Source organism: Pristis pectinata, chromosome 34 (assembly GCF_009764475.1).
Source record: "Pristis pectinata isolate sPriPec2 chromosome 34, sPriPec2.1.pri, whole genome shotgun sequence".
Lineage (NCBI taxonomy): Eukaryota > Metazoa > Chordata > Chondrichthyes > Rhinopristiformes > Pristidae > Pristis > Pristis pectinata.
This window is the reverse complement of record NC_067438.1, coordinates 10,840,464-10,855,091: the sequence shown is the minus strand read 5'-3', so window position 1 is coordinate 10,855,091 and position 14,628 is coordinate 10,840,464. Positions and strand designations below refer to the sequence as shown.

Genomic DNA, 14,628 nt, shown 5'->3' with positions numbered 1-14,628 from the left:
GGACACAAACACCCCCCACCAGCTGAGGGGTTACCATCACTTCCCTCGTCCCTTCATCATCCTCTTGCCGCTTCAGTGGTGGCCTGCTACTCCCTCATTCTGGGGTCAGGTTGGGGGTTGAGCCAGATGCAGCCATGGAAAGCCCACTGCTAGGCTAGCTGACGAACCCACGAAGGCACCATACTGCCATCGATGCCTCGAACCTGCGGGGAATTTTGGGAAGTGAGTGTTCTCTCTGACATTATTCCTGGACTGTGAGCGTGTGGGAGACTGAGATCTGTGATGCCCCTGAAGTCAAACAGCTTGACACTGCGGAGCCACCAGAGACTGTAGATGCTGGAATCTGGAGCAACACACATGATGCCGGAGGAACTCAGCGGGTCAGGCAGCATCCGTGGAGGGAGGTGGACAGATGACATTTTGGATTGAGACCCTTCATCTGCACTGGTGAAGACGAGGGGTCTCAACCCGAAACGTCGACGGTCCATTTCCCTCCACGGATGCTGCCTGACCAGCTGAGTTCCTCCAGCATCTTATGTGTTGGCACTGAGGAGCTGCCACTTATGGGAGGTGCAAGCCAGCACCTTTGGAGTTTCATCCACCAATGACTGCACCGTCGGGAGACAAAGGGGACCCAGGGACCGGTGAGTAAAAAAGGAGCTTACATTTCCAAAATGCCTCTCTGCCACAGATCCCAGCATATTGTGCTGCAATAAGGCACTTCAACATGGAAACATAGAAAATATGGCAGCCATCTTATGCACAGCAAGCTCCCACAACCAGTGGTGAGGCACTGTACAGACTCCAGTGCTGTTGGCAGAGAGGTAGGCATTGGCCAGGTCACCGGAGGGAAGTCCTCTGCTCTGCTTTAGCGAGCTCACCAGTAAAATAAGGCAATGGAGTTACATCTGCTTCAGAGGGCTGAGGGAGCCTTGGTTTAACAAGGCCTTGTAGTGGCACGGATGGACTCGAAACTCCTGATACCAGGGGGAAGAGAGCTACCTCTGGACCACGGCCTCGAGCAGAAGAGGAGAGGACTACACTCCCCACTTCTGTGCTTCCTGCCCTCTGGAAGGTTTCATCAGCATTACACTGGCACAATAGCTGAGAGGCAGTAGCCTCCAGCACTGGGTGTGGAGAAGGGTCTTTACGTAACATTTTATTAATTCTTTTGTTCTGCAGATATCCCTCCTCTTGCTGAAAAAAGCCGTTCACTAGGTAAGGAAATCCTCTGCTGCATTTGGAACCAACATTTGACCCTTCAGGGAGAGACTGGTGGTGGACAAGTCAAGGCGGTCATCCTCCCTTCCCCAGAACACCAGAGCTGTTGTCCAGCCAGATAATTGATGGAGTCTTATCACGTTCTGCTGCTGCTCCACTGATATCTGCTCCCAGGGACATCGGTTCATGTTTTCTGGTTACCTATTCATTTGGCACCACAAATGCTGCCAATGGAAGCTGACTGTCAGATTGTGGAGGTGAGGTCGTTGGGCAGGGAGCTCACCAGTAAAATAAATGGCAAAGGAAAGTGGGCAGTTCCTCAAATTGGTGGCCAATCCACATCACATCAAGTAGAGGTTAAACATCTCCCTGACAGTAACACTAATCATGGGAACACAACTTTCTTCACTATCCTACTGCCTCATGAACTCTCTCTCTCCCATTATCCCCTTTGTCCATAGTCCATTGAACCCCACCTTATACCCCTTTTCTTTCCCCCATTGTAAATCCCCTCCATTTTCCATTCCCCATTTTGTTTCCGCTCTACCTGATTGTCCCCACTGTGAACCAGTGAGGCTATTTCTCTCACTGAACCCATTTAACCCTACTTTGCATTCTGTCCCATTGTGAATCCCATTGCCTCTCACTGTATGCCCTCTGACTCTGCTCCACTCTGTCTCTTCTGTACAAGATAAGATCTCTTTATTAGTCACATGTACATCGAAACACACAGTGAAATGCACCTTTTGCGTAGAGTGTTCTGGGGGCAGCCCACAAGTGTCGCCACGCTTCCGGCGCCAACACAGCACACCCACAACTTCCTAACCGGTATGTCTTTGGAATGTGGGAGGAAACCGGAGCACCCGGAGGAAACCCACGCAGACACGGGGAGAACGTACAAACTCCTTACAGACAGTGGCCGGAATTGAACCCGGGTCTCTGGCGCTGTAAAGCGTTATGCTAACTGCTACACTACTGTGCCTGCCACACCCAGTTGTTGATCCTCTACGTTCAATGCATGGCTACACCCCAATATCTTTTATTGTTTCCTGCATCCCATTGTCGACTATCATGTAACAATAACTTTCCTTCATCAGATGTCTTTAAATGCAAAAAAAAACACGTACCCTGAAATGCTCACAAGGAACAGGCACCAATCCAAGGACATTTTGAGGAACATTCAAGTCTTGGGGAAAGAAGTGGATTTTACAGAGGGCCTTACAAGAAGGGTGGAGAAGCAAAGGAAGAGCTTTCCAGTGTGGGTAAACTGGGCAGTTGGTGGGGCAAAGAGAGAGAAGGAGCACTCAAGCCACTGGAACCCTTGGGAGTATGTGGGAGGATGTGGCCGTCCTAGACAGGCAGGGCGAGGTGAGGGAGACCTTTGTCAGTGCACCCAGTAGGGGTCTGTATTTGGTGCTGGCGTCTTTGGATCCCCTGAAGTATTTGTCGATGTTGTCTGCAGGTCATCAAGGAGGGGACAAGCCACTGAACAGAGCCTGGATGGTTATTGGGATTATTGTGACGTTAACACTTGTAGCATTCTTTGTCTCCGTCGCATATTACTTCTGCTACTATGGGAAGGAGCAGGAAAAGTGAGTCAACCTTTCACATTCCCTCAGGAATTTGCACTTTGCACTAAAATAGAATTTTTGGGGGTTCCAATCATGTCCTTTCTTCTAAAAATTGTGTTTATGTTTAATTTATGTTTTTCTTGTGAATGCTGCTTATCTGATGCTCTGTGCCTGTGACGCTGCTGCAAATAAGTTTTTCACTGCACGTGCACACGTGGACTTGTGCAGATGACAATAAACTCAACTTTGACTTTGACTCTGAAGAAGCTTCACCCCATATCCTAAGGCTGTGTGGAGTTACATGGAAATGGCCACTCTACCACTGAAGAGAGCTCCTCATAAGCCTCCGCCCACCCCCAACCATCTCATCCTGTCAGCACATCCCTCCCCATTCCTTCCCCTACATACTGTTTGTTGAAGCCACTCCCCGCGTTAGCCTAAGTGTTTACAATTCCCAAAAGGCCCACTACAACACTCTGTGTTTCCAGTCCTTGACACTGCCTCCGTTTTGAACACCCACTGGGTAATTTAAACCAAGTTATTGCTATGACAACTGAGTGTAACTAGTCATCAAAGACAACCACCAGTTTAAAATTCTCACATTGAAGCCTTACGTTGGCCCCTCCTCAGCCGCTCTCCACGATCACCTCCTTCCTACAACCATCAGAATCCCTGCACACCTTCAGTTGCTATCACTTGATTGCTGGTCCCTCCTCCCACCCCTTCCCCCTTTCAAAAGTGTCCTGATGTGGAGCAGCCAGGCAGATACCCCCGTGCTTCAAGCAGGCACAGAAGTGGAGACCACTTCCCACCCCAGGGACCACTCCCATCCCTCAGGGACCACTCCCTCCGCTCAGGGACCCCCTCCCCCACCCTGGGGACCATTCCATCCCTCAGGACCACTCCCCCACCACAGGGACCACCCCATTTCTCAGGGACCACTCCCCACCTCAGGCACCACTCCCCCACCCCAGGGAACACTTTCCTCCTTGGGAACCACTCCCCCTGCTCAGGAACCCCTTCCCCCACCCTGGTGACCATTCCATCCCTCAGGGACCACTTAATCCCTCAGGGACCACTCCCCACCTCAGGAACCACCCCATTCCTCAGGGTCACTGTCCCACCCCAGGGACCACCCCATTCCTCAGGGACCATTCCCTCCCTCATGGACCACTCCCTCCCTCCAGGTTACAGAAGGAGGCCATTCAGCCCATTTTCTCTGTGCAGCTTGAAACGGAACTTCCCAATCCAAACCCACCTTCTGGGTGTGAGGGAAGACGAGGTCTCGAGTTCCCAAAGCTAAGCAGCATCTCTCGTTGAACCCTGATCTGTGTAGATATTCGGTGGGTGGTGATGGGACAGAGAGGACACAACATGGCCTTCGATGTGTACAGAGGATTCACCATGCGATTAATGCTTTTATAACACTTCCAATATTTGGCTGATATCTGCCTCTTTAAGGAAATCCTTGGAGGATATCGAGGAGAGAACTGCCATGGAGCCAGAGAAGGTCCCTCCTACAGAAGTAAAGGTTGAGGTGGGTCATTTTACTTGACAGAGGTATAGCCAAGCAGTAACTGTTCTTTTCCCACTGATCTTTATTTCACAATTAGCTCAGATGCACCACAGAAAGCATCCTATCCGGATACATCACAGCTTGGTGTGGCAACTGCTCTGCCCAAGGCTGCAAGAAATTGCAGAGAGTGAACGCAGCCCAGTCCATCACACAAACCAGCCTCCCCTCCATCAACTCTGTCTACACTTCCCGCTGCCTCAGGAAAGCAGCCAACATAATCAAGGATCCCTTCCACCCCGGCCATTCTCTCTTCTCCCCTCTTCCATGAGTAGAAAATAGATAAACTTGAGAACACGCACCACCAGGCTCAAGGACAGCTTCTATCCCAGTGCTATAAGACTCTTGAACAGACCTGATAGGATAAAGATGAATTCTGGATCTCCCAATTTCCCTCATCATGGTCCTTGCACCTTATTGTCTGCCTGCACTGCACTTTCTCTGTAACTGTAACACTTTATTCTGCATTCTGTTATGTTTTCTCCTTTTGTCATACCTCAGTGTACTTATGTATAGAATGATCTGTCTGGATGGCATGCAAACAAAAGCTCTTCATTGTATCTCGGTATGTGTGACAATAATAAACCAATTACCCAAATTACCAATCAATCATCAAAGTTAAAACTGATCTATCCAACCATTACCACATTGCACTCTGTGGGATCTTTCTGTGTCGCTGTATTTCCAACTGTGACTTCACTTTACAAGTACTTTATTGCCTGTAAGTTAATTTGGGATGCCTTTCTTTCTCTCCTGCCAGGAACAGTGAGCTCTAGGAAGGAATATCCATCCTTGTCGACCTGCAGCAAGAAGCCAAAATGAAAGTCCTGCCAAAGATCAAGCAAGCTTGTGTACCTTTAACTTTTGAGTTTCATTGCATCTTAAAGCCAGTACTTACAGCCTTATCAAAATGATTATCTATCAAGAATTTGGAGAACAGACCTGCAACTTCCGCTATTCCTGGAGGTTTTATTTAGTTCTTTTCCTTGGGAAATAAGATAGAATATTTTGTTCCTCACCTCACCTCCATGTCCCCTGTGTTGTTCAGTAGATGGCCATGTCTGATGCCACAAACAAAGGCCATTCCTTTAAATTTGCTGGACTGCTAATGTTCCCATTAGCCAGCTTTTTTAATGCCGAACTGCTCCAACCAGGACTGAAAGTGGCAGTAGAAGCCAGACAACTGTAATGTATAACAGTTTAAACCTTGACAAACTGGTCCTTTTTCCACCTCAAGTCTTGCTTATTGAAGTTCTCAGGCAAGCTTGACTGCGAATGGTTTCTGCACCTATTCACTGGCCACCATCAGTACACAGCCCTCCCATCACTTTAATCCACTGACAGATTTATTTTTTTCTTTACGTTCCTTCTATGGTGCCCAATGTCAAACCTTATCCTTTAATTAGAGCTAAGTGCTAATTCCCCACAGATCAACTTTGCATCTTGAGTAACTGGGATACCGGTTTGCAGGAGTCCCCCCCCAGTCTCACACAGTAGTGTTTGCCTTCGAATTCCCTCCATAAAACTCCTTCCTCCTTATTAAAAGCCATCCCTTTGACCAGGCTTGCACTCAAACTGTAATGAAATCTCTTGGTCTATAGTTTGGCAATATATTACTGTTTTAATAATACTCTGAAAGCCCTGTCATATTTTACAATATTAAAGACAAATAAAAATTGTATGGGTAAAGAGTGTCAAATCAAGCACAGATTGTTTGAGAGAGTTGAGAGACACACATTGTGGTCTTACGGGCATTGAGTGTCACACATTGTGGTCTTGTGGACATTGACAGACACACATTGTGATCTTGAGAACAATGAGACACAAACATTGTGGTCTTGTGGACATCTAGAGACACACATTGTGGTCTTGTGGACATTGACAGACACACATTGTGATCTTGAGAACAATGAGAGACACACATTGTGGTCTGGTGGACATCGAGAGACACACATTGTGGTCTGAATATCGAGAGACACACATTGTGGTCTGAATATCGAGAGACACACATTGTGGTCTTGTGGGCATTGAGAGACACACATTGTGGTCTTGTGGGCATTGAGAGACACACATTGTGGTCTTGCAGTCATTGAGAGACACACATTGTGGTCTTGTGAACATCGAGAGACACACGTTGTGGTCTGAATATCGAGAGACACACATTGTGGTCTTGTGGGCATTGAGAGACACACATTGTGGTCTTGTGGGCATTGAGAGACACACATTGTGGTCTTGCAGTCATTGAGAGACACACATTGTGGTCTTGTGAACATCGAGAGACACACATTGTGGTCTTGTGGGCATTGAGAGACACATTGTGGTTTTGTGGGCATTGAGAGACACACATTGTGGTCTTGTGAACATCGAGAGACACACATTGTTGCCTGAATATTGAGAGACACACATTGTGGTCTTGTGGGCATTGAGAGACACATCGTGGTCTTGTGAACATTGAGAAACACACATTGTGGTCTTGTGAACAATGAGTGACACATTGTGGTGAACGTCGAGAGACACATATTGTAGTCTTGTGGGCATTGAGAGTCATACAATGTGGTCTTGTGGGTGTGAGAAGTCACACATTGTGGTCCTGTGAACATCAAGAATTGCACATTGTGATCCTGTGGGCAGCAAGAGTCATATATCCTGTGGGGATTGCGTCATAGCTGGTGGTTTTGTGGGCATCGAATCTCATAGATGTCGTAATCTCATCGAATCTAATAAATCAAAAAAACTGCAGATGCTGGAATTCTGAAATAAAAACAGAAAATGCTGGAAACACATATGTGGAGAGAGAAACACAGGTCAAAGGTGTTTCTCAGAATTGGAAAAGAGAAAAAAAACAGGTTGCAGAAAGGGTGTGAGGTGGACGGATAGGACGACGGGAATACCTGGGATGGGATGAGGTTGTTGTGGGGATAAGTTGCAGAGGTCATCCGTACAATGGGCTAATAGAGCTAAGTGGAGAAAGAGAAAATAAACAAAAGTTATGAAATGAGAGCAGTTAGAAAGTGAGAGTATAAATAAGGGAGTGTAAAAGTTGTGAAATGCAGGGCTGTGGGACATGCCCAGCAGGTCAGTCTGTGCTATGATGAGAGAGAAAAAAACTGAGCCAGTATCACAGACAGATGATTGGTAGAAACAGGTGGTTTTGATACAGACGGACAAAGCACATCACCTTAAGCTGTACAATTCAATATCGGACCTGGAAGGCCAGATAGAAGATGAGTTGCTGTTCCTCAAACTCATGTTGGGCCTCATTACATCATTGCAGAAGCTGTGGACATATATAGTAGGCCAGCGTCCCTTTGGACTGAACACAGGCGCTCCACAAACCAGCCACCCCACTCAGTGTCTGGTTTCTCCAGAGGCGTGGAGACCACATGAGAACATTGAATGCCATACACTGAGATCAGGAGAAGAGCAAATGAATCACTGCTTCACCTGGAGGGAGTGTCTGGATCCCTGGATGGTGGGAAGAAGTAAAAGGGCAGGGGGAATCTGGCAGAACCTGCAAAGAATAATCTGTTGAGTGCAGAGGACACTGCCCCAGCAAGGCTGGTGTCAATGCTCCTGATCTGAAGAGCCCTCTGCTGCCCCCATCTCTCTACGTGATGCACGCCTGCCGCCGCATGGTGGCGATGGTGGGGAATCTCATGCCTCATACGGCGCCGTTGCCCGGGTCCTCCGGCCGGGCGGCGGCGCTGCAGCTCGGTCCTCCGGCCGGGCGGCGACGCTGCAGCTCGGTCCTCCGGTGCTGCAGCTCGGTCCTCCGGTGCTGCAGCTCGGTCCTCCGGCCGGGCAGCGGCGCTGCAGCTCGGTCCTCCGGCGCTGCAGCTCAGTCCTCCGGCGCTGTAGCTCGGTCCTCCGGCCGTGCGGCGGCGCTGCAGCTCAGTCCTCCGGCGCTGTAGCTCGATCCTCCGGCCAAGCGGCGGCGCTGCAGCTCGGTCCTCCGGCCGGGCGGCGGCGCTGCAGCTCGGTCCTCCGGCCGGGCGGCGGCGCTGCAGCTCGGTCCTCCGGCCGGGCGGCGGCGCTGCAGCTCGGTCCTCCGGCCGGGCGGCGGCGCTGCAGCTCGGTCCTCCGGCCGGGCGGCGGCGCTGCAGCTCGGTCCTCCGGCGCTGTAGCTCGGTCCTCCGGCCGGGCGGCGCGCTGCAGCTCGGTCCTCCGGCCGGGCGGCGGCGCTGCAGCTCGGTCCTCCGGCGCCTTTGCCCGGGTCCTCCGGCCGGGTGGCGGCGCTGCGTTAGGCCCCGGCGGAGCGGACCTCGGCCTGCGGGCTGGATTTTATTGCTCGGCAGCCGGGGAGGTGACGGCTCCTGTGGGACATGGCGGCGGCTCCACAACAGCAGCAGCAGCAGCAACCGCAGCAGCAGCCGGGCCTGACCGTGGACCAGGCGAAAGGTGAGACCCGGGCCCGGTCTGGATCTGCGGCCTCAGGATGGGCCCAAGTCCTCAGCCTGAGGGTCGGGTCCGAGTCCGGGTCCTGAGGCCCCGGGGGTCGGGTCCGGGTCCGGGTCCTGAGGCCCCGGGGATCGGGTCCGGGTCCTGAGGCCCCGGGGATCGGGTCCGGGTCCGGGTCCTGAGGCCCCGGGGATCGGGTCCGGGTCCTGAGGCCCCGGGGATCGGGTCCGGGTCCTGAGGCCCCGGGGATCGGGTCCGGGTCCTGAGGCCCCGGGGGTCGGGTCCGGGTCCGGGTCCTGAGGCCCCGGGGATCGGGTCCGGGTCCTGAGGGTCGGGTCCGGGTCCGGGTCCTGAGGCCCCGGGGATCGGGTCCGGGTCCTGAGGCCCCGGGGATCGGGTCCGGGTCCTGAGGCCCCGGGGATCGGGTCCGGGTCCTGAGGCCCCGGGGGTCGGGTCCGGGTCCTGAGGCCCCGGGGGTCGGGTCCGGGTCCTGAGGCCCCGGGGGTCGGGTCCGGGTCCTGAGGCCCCGGGGGTCGGGTCCGGGTCCTGAGGCCCCGGGGGTGCCCCACTTGCTCGCGTTTGGCCCATCTCCCTCTGAACCTTTCCCATCCCTGTACCTGTCCAAGTGTCCTTTACATGTCGCCTCAACCACTTCCTCTGGCAGCTGGTTCCATGTACCCACCGCCCTCCGTGTGAACAAGTTGCCCCTCAGATCCCTTTTACATATTTCCCCTCTCAACTTAAACTAACGTCCTCTAATTTTAGGCGCCCTTTCCCTTGGAAAAAAGACTGTGTGCATTCACCCTACCTCTGCCCCTCAGGATTTTATACCGCGCTGTAAGATCACCCCTGAGTCTCCAACGGATAAGGTTCTCACCTGCTCAATCTCTCCCCATAACTCAGGCCCTCGAATCCTGGCAACGTTCTCGTAAACCTTTGCACCCTTTCCAGCTTAATGATGTCCTTCCTATAACAGGATGACTAAAACTGTGCACATTACACCAGCTGCGGCCTCATCAACGTCTTGTACACCAGATTCAGTGATTGTCCTGGTGCTGGGGTTTGGCCAGGCGCTGTCCACATTCCTGGACTCTGAGGAACAGTACTGTGCAGTAACACAAACCTCGTCTGCTCGCTGCTGCCTTGGGACCCTTCCCTCTATGTCCTCTAGCCTGATGCAGTGTGCCTCTCTCCTTCACCCAGTGGTTCTAGCCGAAGTGATCAAGGCCTTCAGCTCCCCAGAGAATGCGTTGAGGATGGAGGAGGCCCGAGACAATGCCTGCAACGACATGGGCAAGATGCTGCAGTTTGTGTTGCCGGTGGCAACCCAGATCCAGCAAGAGGTCATTAAGTCATATGGATTCAGCAATGATGGGGAAGGTAAGTGTACAGATTATACTGGGAGCACTCCAGACCGACCCCCTGCAGCCTCTCCTATCCCCCCCCCCATCCCAACCTCCCCAAATCTTCCAGCGTAGGTCCCCTGACTTCCCGAATTTGCTCCAGCATTAGCAGCAGTATCTTCAGCTGTCAGGCTCCCAAATTCCCTCCTTAAATCTCGTAATGCCCTTCTGTCTTTTAAAGTCAGATCTACTTCTTCAAGCATGTCTTTGGCTGTCTGGTACGTTTCTGTGGCTTGTTGTTGGGTTTTTATTTTGTAGTACGCTAGTCATGTCTTGGGTTATTGTATTACAATAGAGATCTTAGGACATAGAACATAGAAAACCTACAGCACAATTCAGGCCCTTCAGCCCGCAAAGCTGTGCCGAACATTTCCCTACCTTAGAAATTACTAGGCTTACCCATAGTCCTCTATAAGAGCTTGTGGCCTGCTGTTGTGTGTGGCTTCACCCATATACCAGAGTTGTTTCTGCTTAAGGCTCGGGTCCTACCTTGGGTGTTATTGGCGTTGGCAACCAGAGCCTTTATCTCCAGGACACCTCATTCCATTAAGCAACACATCCCACCACCACCAAAACTAATGAATAAATCTGTTTTGTCATTTAAAGCATTAACAATTAGAATTAACGAGGGAAGATGAGAACATTTTTATGCACTAGAAGTAGATTCGGTGGTAACATAGAATCATACAGCAGAGAAACAGGCCATTCACCTCACTAAGTCTGCGCCGACCATTGAACACCCATTGACACTAATTTTATTCTCCCCACATACCCATCAGCTCTACGCACTCCCCCCCTCCCCCCCTCCAAGATTCTACCACTCACCTACCCACTAGGGGGCAATTTACAGCAGGCAAGTAACCTACCAACCTCCACATCGTTGGGATGTGGGAGGAAACCGGAGCACCCGGGGGAAACCCACGCGGTCACAGGGAGAACATGCAAACTCCACACACACACACACACACACACACAGCGCCGGAGGTCGGGTTAGAATCCGCGCCACCAGAGCTATGAGGTAGCAGCTACATCGCTGTGCCGTCCCTACCCTTCAAAGGAAAGTGAGATAATTGTATTGGAGAAGATTTGCAGGGTCAACATTCTCAGCGTGTCAACATTCCTACCTCTCTCGTGCTCTCTGTCCCTCCCTCAGAACATTGGAATAAGTGTAAGCCAGCCTTCCCCTCGAGCTGCCTTCACCATTCGGGAAGATCTCGGCCAATCAGCGCCCTAGTTCCTTTCCGCTGCCTTTGCACCAAACCCACGTCCCACCCTGAGGCTGGAACAGTACATGTCCTGAGCTTCCACAGCCTTGTTGTGGAACGAGAGCTCCGGGTTCCCCTCTCGGTGTGAAGCGCCGTTCCCTGACATCACTCCAGCTGTAACGCACCTCCTTGTTTGATACTTCCCACCTGGTACTCTTAATCTAACTTTCACTGTCGATGGAGTTCACCCAAACCTTGAGAGAACATAAACTACGCTGCCCTCGGTCGTTTAACTCTTTGAGCCTCGGGGAAGAGCCTGGGGCAGAGGGCGCCTCCCTGTGAAGTGCCCGTGCTTTAGATCACTGAGTGTCGCAGAAGCGTGTGACTGAAGCTGTTTTCTTTGTTGCCCTACAAAGGTGTGCTGAAGTTTGCTCGCATCGTCAAGGCCTACGAGGGACAGGACCCCGAGATCGCAGCCATGTCGGGGAAGCTCAAGTCCATGTTTCTGCCTCCAATGACGGTTCCTCCGCACAGCTCCAGCATCTCTGCATCGTAACCTGCCGAGCCAGGGGCGCCAGGTCTCTCGCTGGATCGCAGCAGCTTGCCCCAGCACCACTGGACTGCAGATACTGTCACTGATTCTTTCACACAATCGTTTCTTCCTGAAGTTGCTTGGGACTCCACTTCCGGTGATGATCCTGCCCATCGGGAGCCTCCCTGTGCTTTCACTTCCCATCCGGAGCAGGCAGCAAACTTCCCCCAGGAGAGTATTGCAGGGCAGCGAAGGAAGGCTGTCCTGGGTGCGGTGCCTGGGACATGTAAGCTGGCACATCCAAGGAGCAGGCAAGGCGGCGTGGGAGGGTAGGGTCCCCGTTGTGCTTAGCTGCCTATTGCCAGAGTCAAGGTGCTGCCTGTTGTTATTCACCTTTGCTCTTGGAAGGTGCCTGTTTGCAGTTGTACCCTGGTTCAGTTCTCTTGTGCCCTCCTGCGCCCGTGGGCTGTGGCACTTCGTTTGGTCCCTCGAGGTGTGTTAGTGCGTCGTGCTGTACTGGTTGCCCATCAGGGGAGCTGCGGTCTGTGAAGGGATGCTCATTCCACAGGTCTACGGGACACGGGTTGCCTGTGGGTTTACCTGCTGTTGAACGGCAACCGACGCTCCCAGCAGTGGTGGGGGTGGGGGAGGGCTGCGCGGGGGTGGTGGGGGGGGGCGGTGAGTGTAATTTTAAGGGAATAGCTGGGTGGACTCCCGTGGGATTGGGCGGAACACTGGTTGTACGCCCGATCCAACCGTAAAGCCAGCGTTGTCTCCAGATCCGGCAGAGTTGGGGGAAGTGTTGAGGCTGGGACACCAGACTGCCCCAGTTCTCCTGACACTTGAGCCAGAGGGAAGAAAGTGCATGAAAAGGGACTTGACGCAGGCATTTGGTATCCCACCCCTCCCCCCATGTACGCAGTCTCCACTCACTCTGGCCACGGCAGCCTTGACAAATGCTCCCTGTGGGATTGTTTGACTCGGATCACCTCTGGTCACCATCCTCCAGGGTGCAGCTTGTAGAAACTTCAAGCTGGCATCTGCTGACAGACAGTTTCCTGGACACACAGTGGTGAGGAGACTTCCTACTGCTGAGCCCACTGCCTCAAAACCAGGGAGTTTAATGTGCCCGCCACTGCTGGTTTAAAATCTGAATGCCTACCAGTTTTGGAAACAGCTGGTGAGGAGGGAAGAGGAGGCCATTGTCCCCTTGCTGTGTGGACTGTCTTGTCAAGGGCAACCCCTTTCACACCACCATGACTTCACCTAACAATGTACTTTTGATGTATGTTCACTAATGTGACATAGGAATCGTAATCAACCTGCACCAAGCAACCTCCCATAAACAAGATCTCTTTGTATTATTGTTTGTAGGATAAATATTGGAATGCTTTACAGCTACGGTTTGTTGTATTGTCCAAACGATGACATCTTGGACAGAGAGGTGCTGCCTCAGAGTGTCGGGCTGGGTCTCGGAGCCTTGTGGCTCACACTTGGTGTTGGATGGACCCGGTGTTGACACCTGATGTTGTACTTTCACTTAGATACACCCCGCAGTCAGGGGTTAACGGTTCAGAGCCACACTGGAATCAACACTACTAGAAAATGTACCAGCAGGAAAACGTACGTCGCCTCACAGAAAACAAAAACCCGTCAGGGGAACAGAGTAGAGTTAAATGAACGGGGATAAAACTGCCGGTCTTGTGGTGTCCATTGTCTTATTTATAGTTCAGAGGCACTTCTAACTCCACTTTGGGTTGCTGGTTGCAGAAGGAACGAGAGCAAGAGTAATCCCAGACTTCCACCTTCTCCGGATTCACATTCTACCTGCCCTGAATGTGTTCCTGGGATTAAACCGGGCAATGTCTCTTTCTTCACTGACAGGACACTGAGTGTTGCCCATCAGCCCAACCTGTGCTGTGGGAAATAAAGAGCCCCTTGGTGAATTTAAATTAGATGTTTAAGTAGAAATTACCCAAGGCAACAAAGGTTTGGCTGGCAGCTGACTAGGGGCTGCACCACCTCCTTCCTCACCACTCCTGCGTCCAGTCTCTGAAGCTCCCGACCTGACAACTCCTGGGGAGTACCCTCACCACAAGGCTGCAACAGATCAAGAAGGTGACTTGTCGCAATCCTCCAGACGGGCAGTAGACGTTGGCCTTGCCCAAAGCAAGGGTAACGAAAAGAAAAGTAGTGGTTTGTCCTACTTGAGAAGCAAAGGGGTGAGACCAGTGCACGGCGTGCGCAGCCTGAAGCAGATTCCAAAATAACTTCCAAAAGGGAACTGGATGTGCTCTTGGATGGAAAAGTTTGCAGGACTGTTGGGGTACTGTAATCGGATGCACATCTCGGGTTGACTTTCTGTCCTGAATCTGCCTGTGCTTTTTTGTTTTTTGCTCTTGGGATTCATTTTTGTTTTTAGCATGATTGTATTTATAAACTATTGTCCTGTGCCTGAAGGTTTCATATTGTGTATGCAATAAAATGTGATAATGTGACAGGGCTGGTCATTCGTACTGTCTCTGCCTGAAGCCAGAGCCGTGAGCTGTATTGTCACGTGGCTGCTGTGTTTGTTCTCCTTGCTGCTAGGCAACCAGATTCAGGCAGAATCATTGAATATATTCTGGGCTAAGAGAGAGATTTGGTTGGTCTATACGGCAGTCGAGGGTTATGGGGGAAGCAGGCAGGAAAGTGGAGCTGAGGTCAAGATCAGATCACCTCGCAA

At 51.8% G+C, this 14,628-nt stretch overlaps 2 protein-coding genes across 3 annotated transcripts in view; both read left to right on the top strand.

Moving 5' to 3' along the window:
- The window catches only part of LOC127585859 (CD166 antigen-like), a 35,971-nt gene extending 29,941 nt beyond the window's left edge, over positions 1-6,030 (top strand). The window contains exons 10-13 of one of the 2 annotated variants that reach the window (XM_052043563.1): positions 1,183-1,218; positions 2,684-2,813; positions 4,254-4,329; positions 5,132-6,030. In XM_052043563.1, the coding sequence (XP_051899523.1) occupies positions 1,183-1,218; positions 2,684-2,813; positions 4,254-4,329; positions 5,132-5,134 (245 nt within the window). In that variant the 3' untranslated portion in view covers positions 5,135-6,030. Of the gene's footprint in view, positions 1-1,182; positions 1,219-2,683; positions 2,814-4,253; positions 4,330-5,125 lie in introns of both variants that reach the window. The other variant, XM_052043561.1, reaches the window with a different exon arrangement.
- Positions 6,031-8,584: 2,554 nt separating this feature from the next.
- grcc10 (gene rich cluster, C10 gene) lies at positions 8,585-14,401 on the top strand. Its single transcript, XM_052043570.1, has 3 exons — positions 8,585-8,763; positions 9,967-10,143; positions 11,788-14,401. The coding sequence occupies exons 1-3, from the start codon at positions 8,688-8,690 to the stop codon at positions 11,925-11,927; spliced, it is 393 nt and encodes a 130-aa protein (XP_051899530.1). The 5' UTR covers positions 8,585-8,687; the 3' UTR covers positions 11,928-14,401.
- The last annotated feature ends 227 nt before the right edge of the window (positions 14,402-14,628 follow it).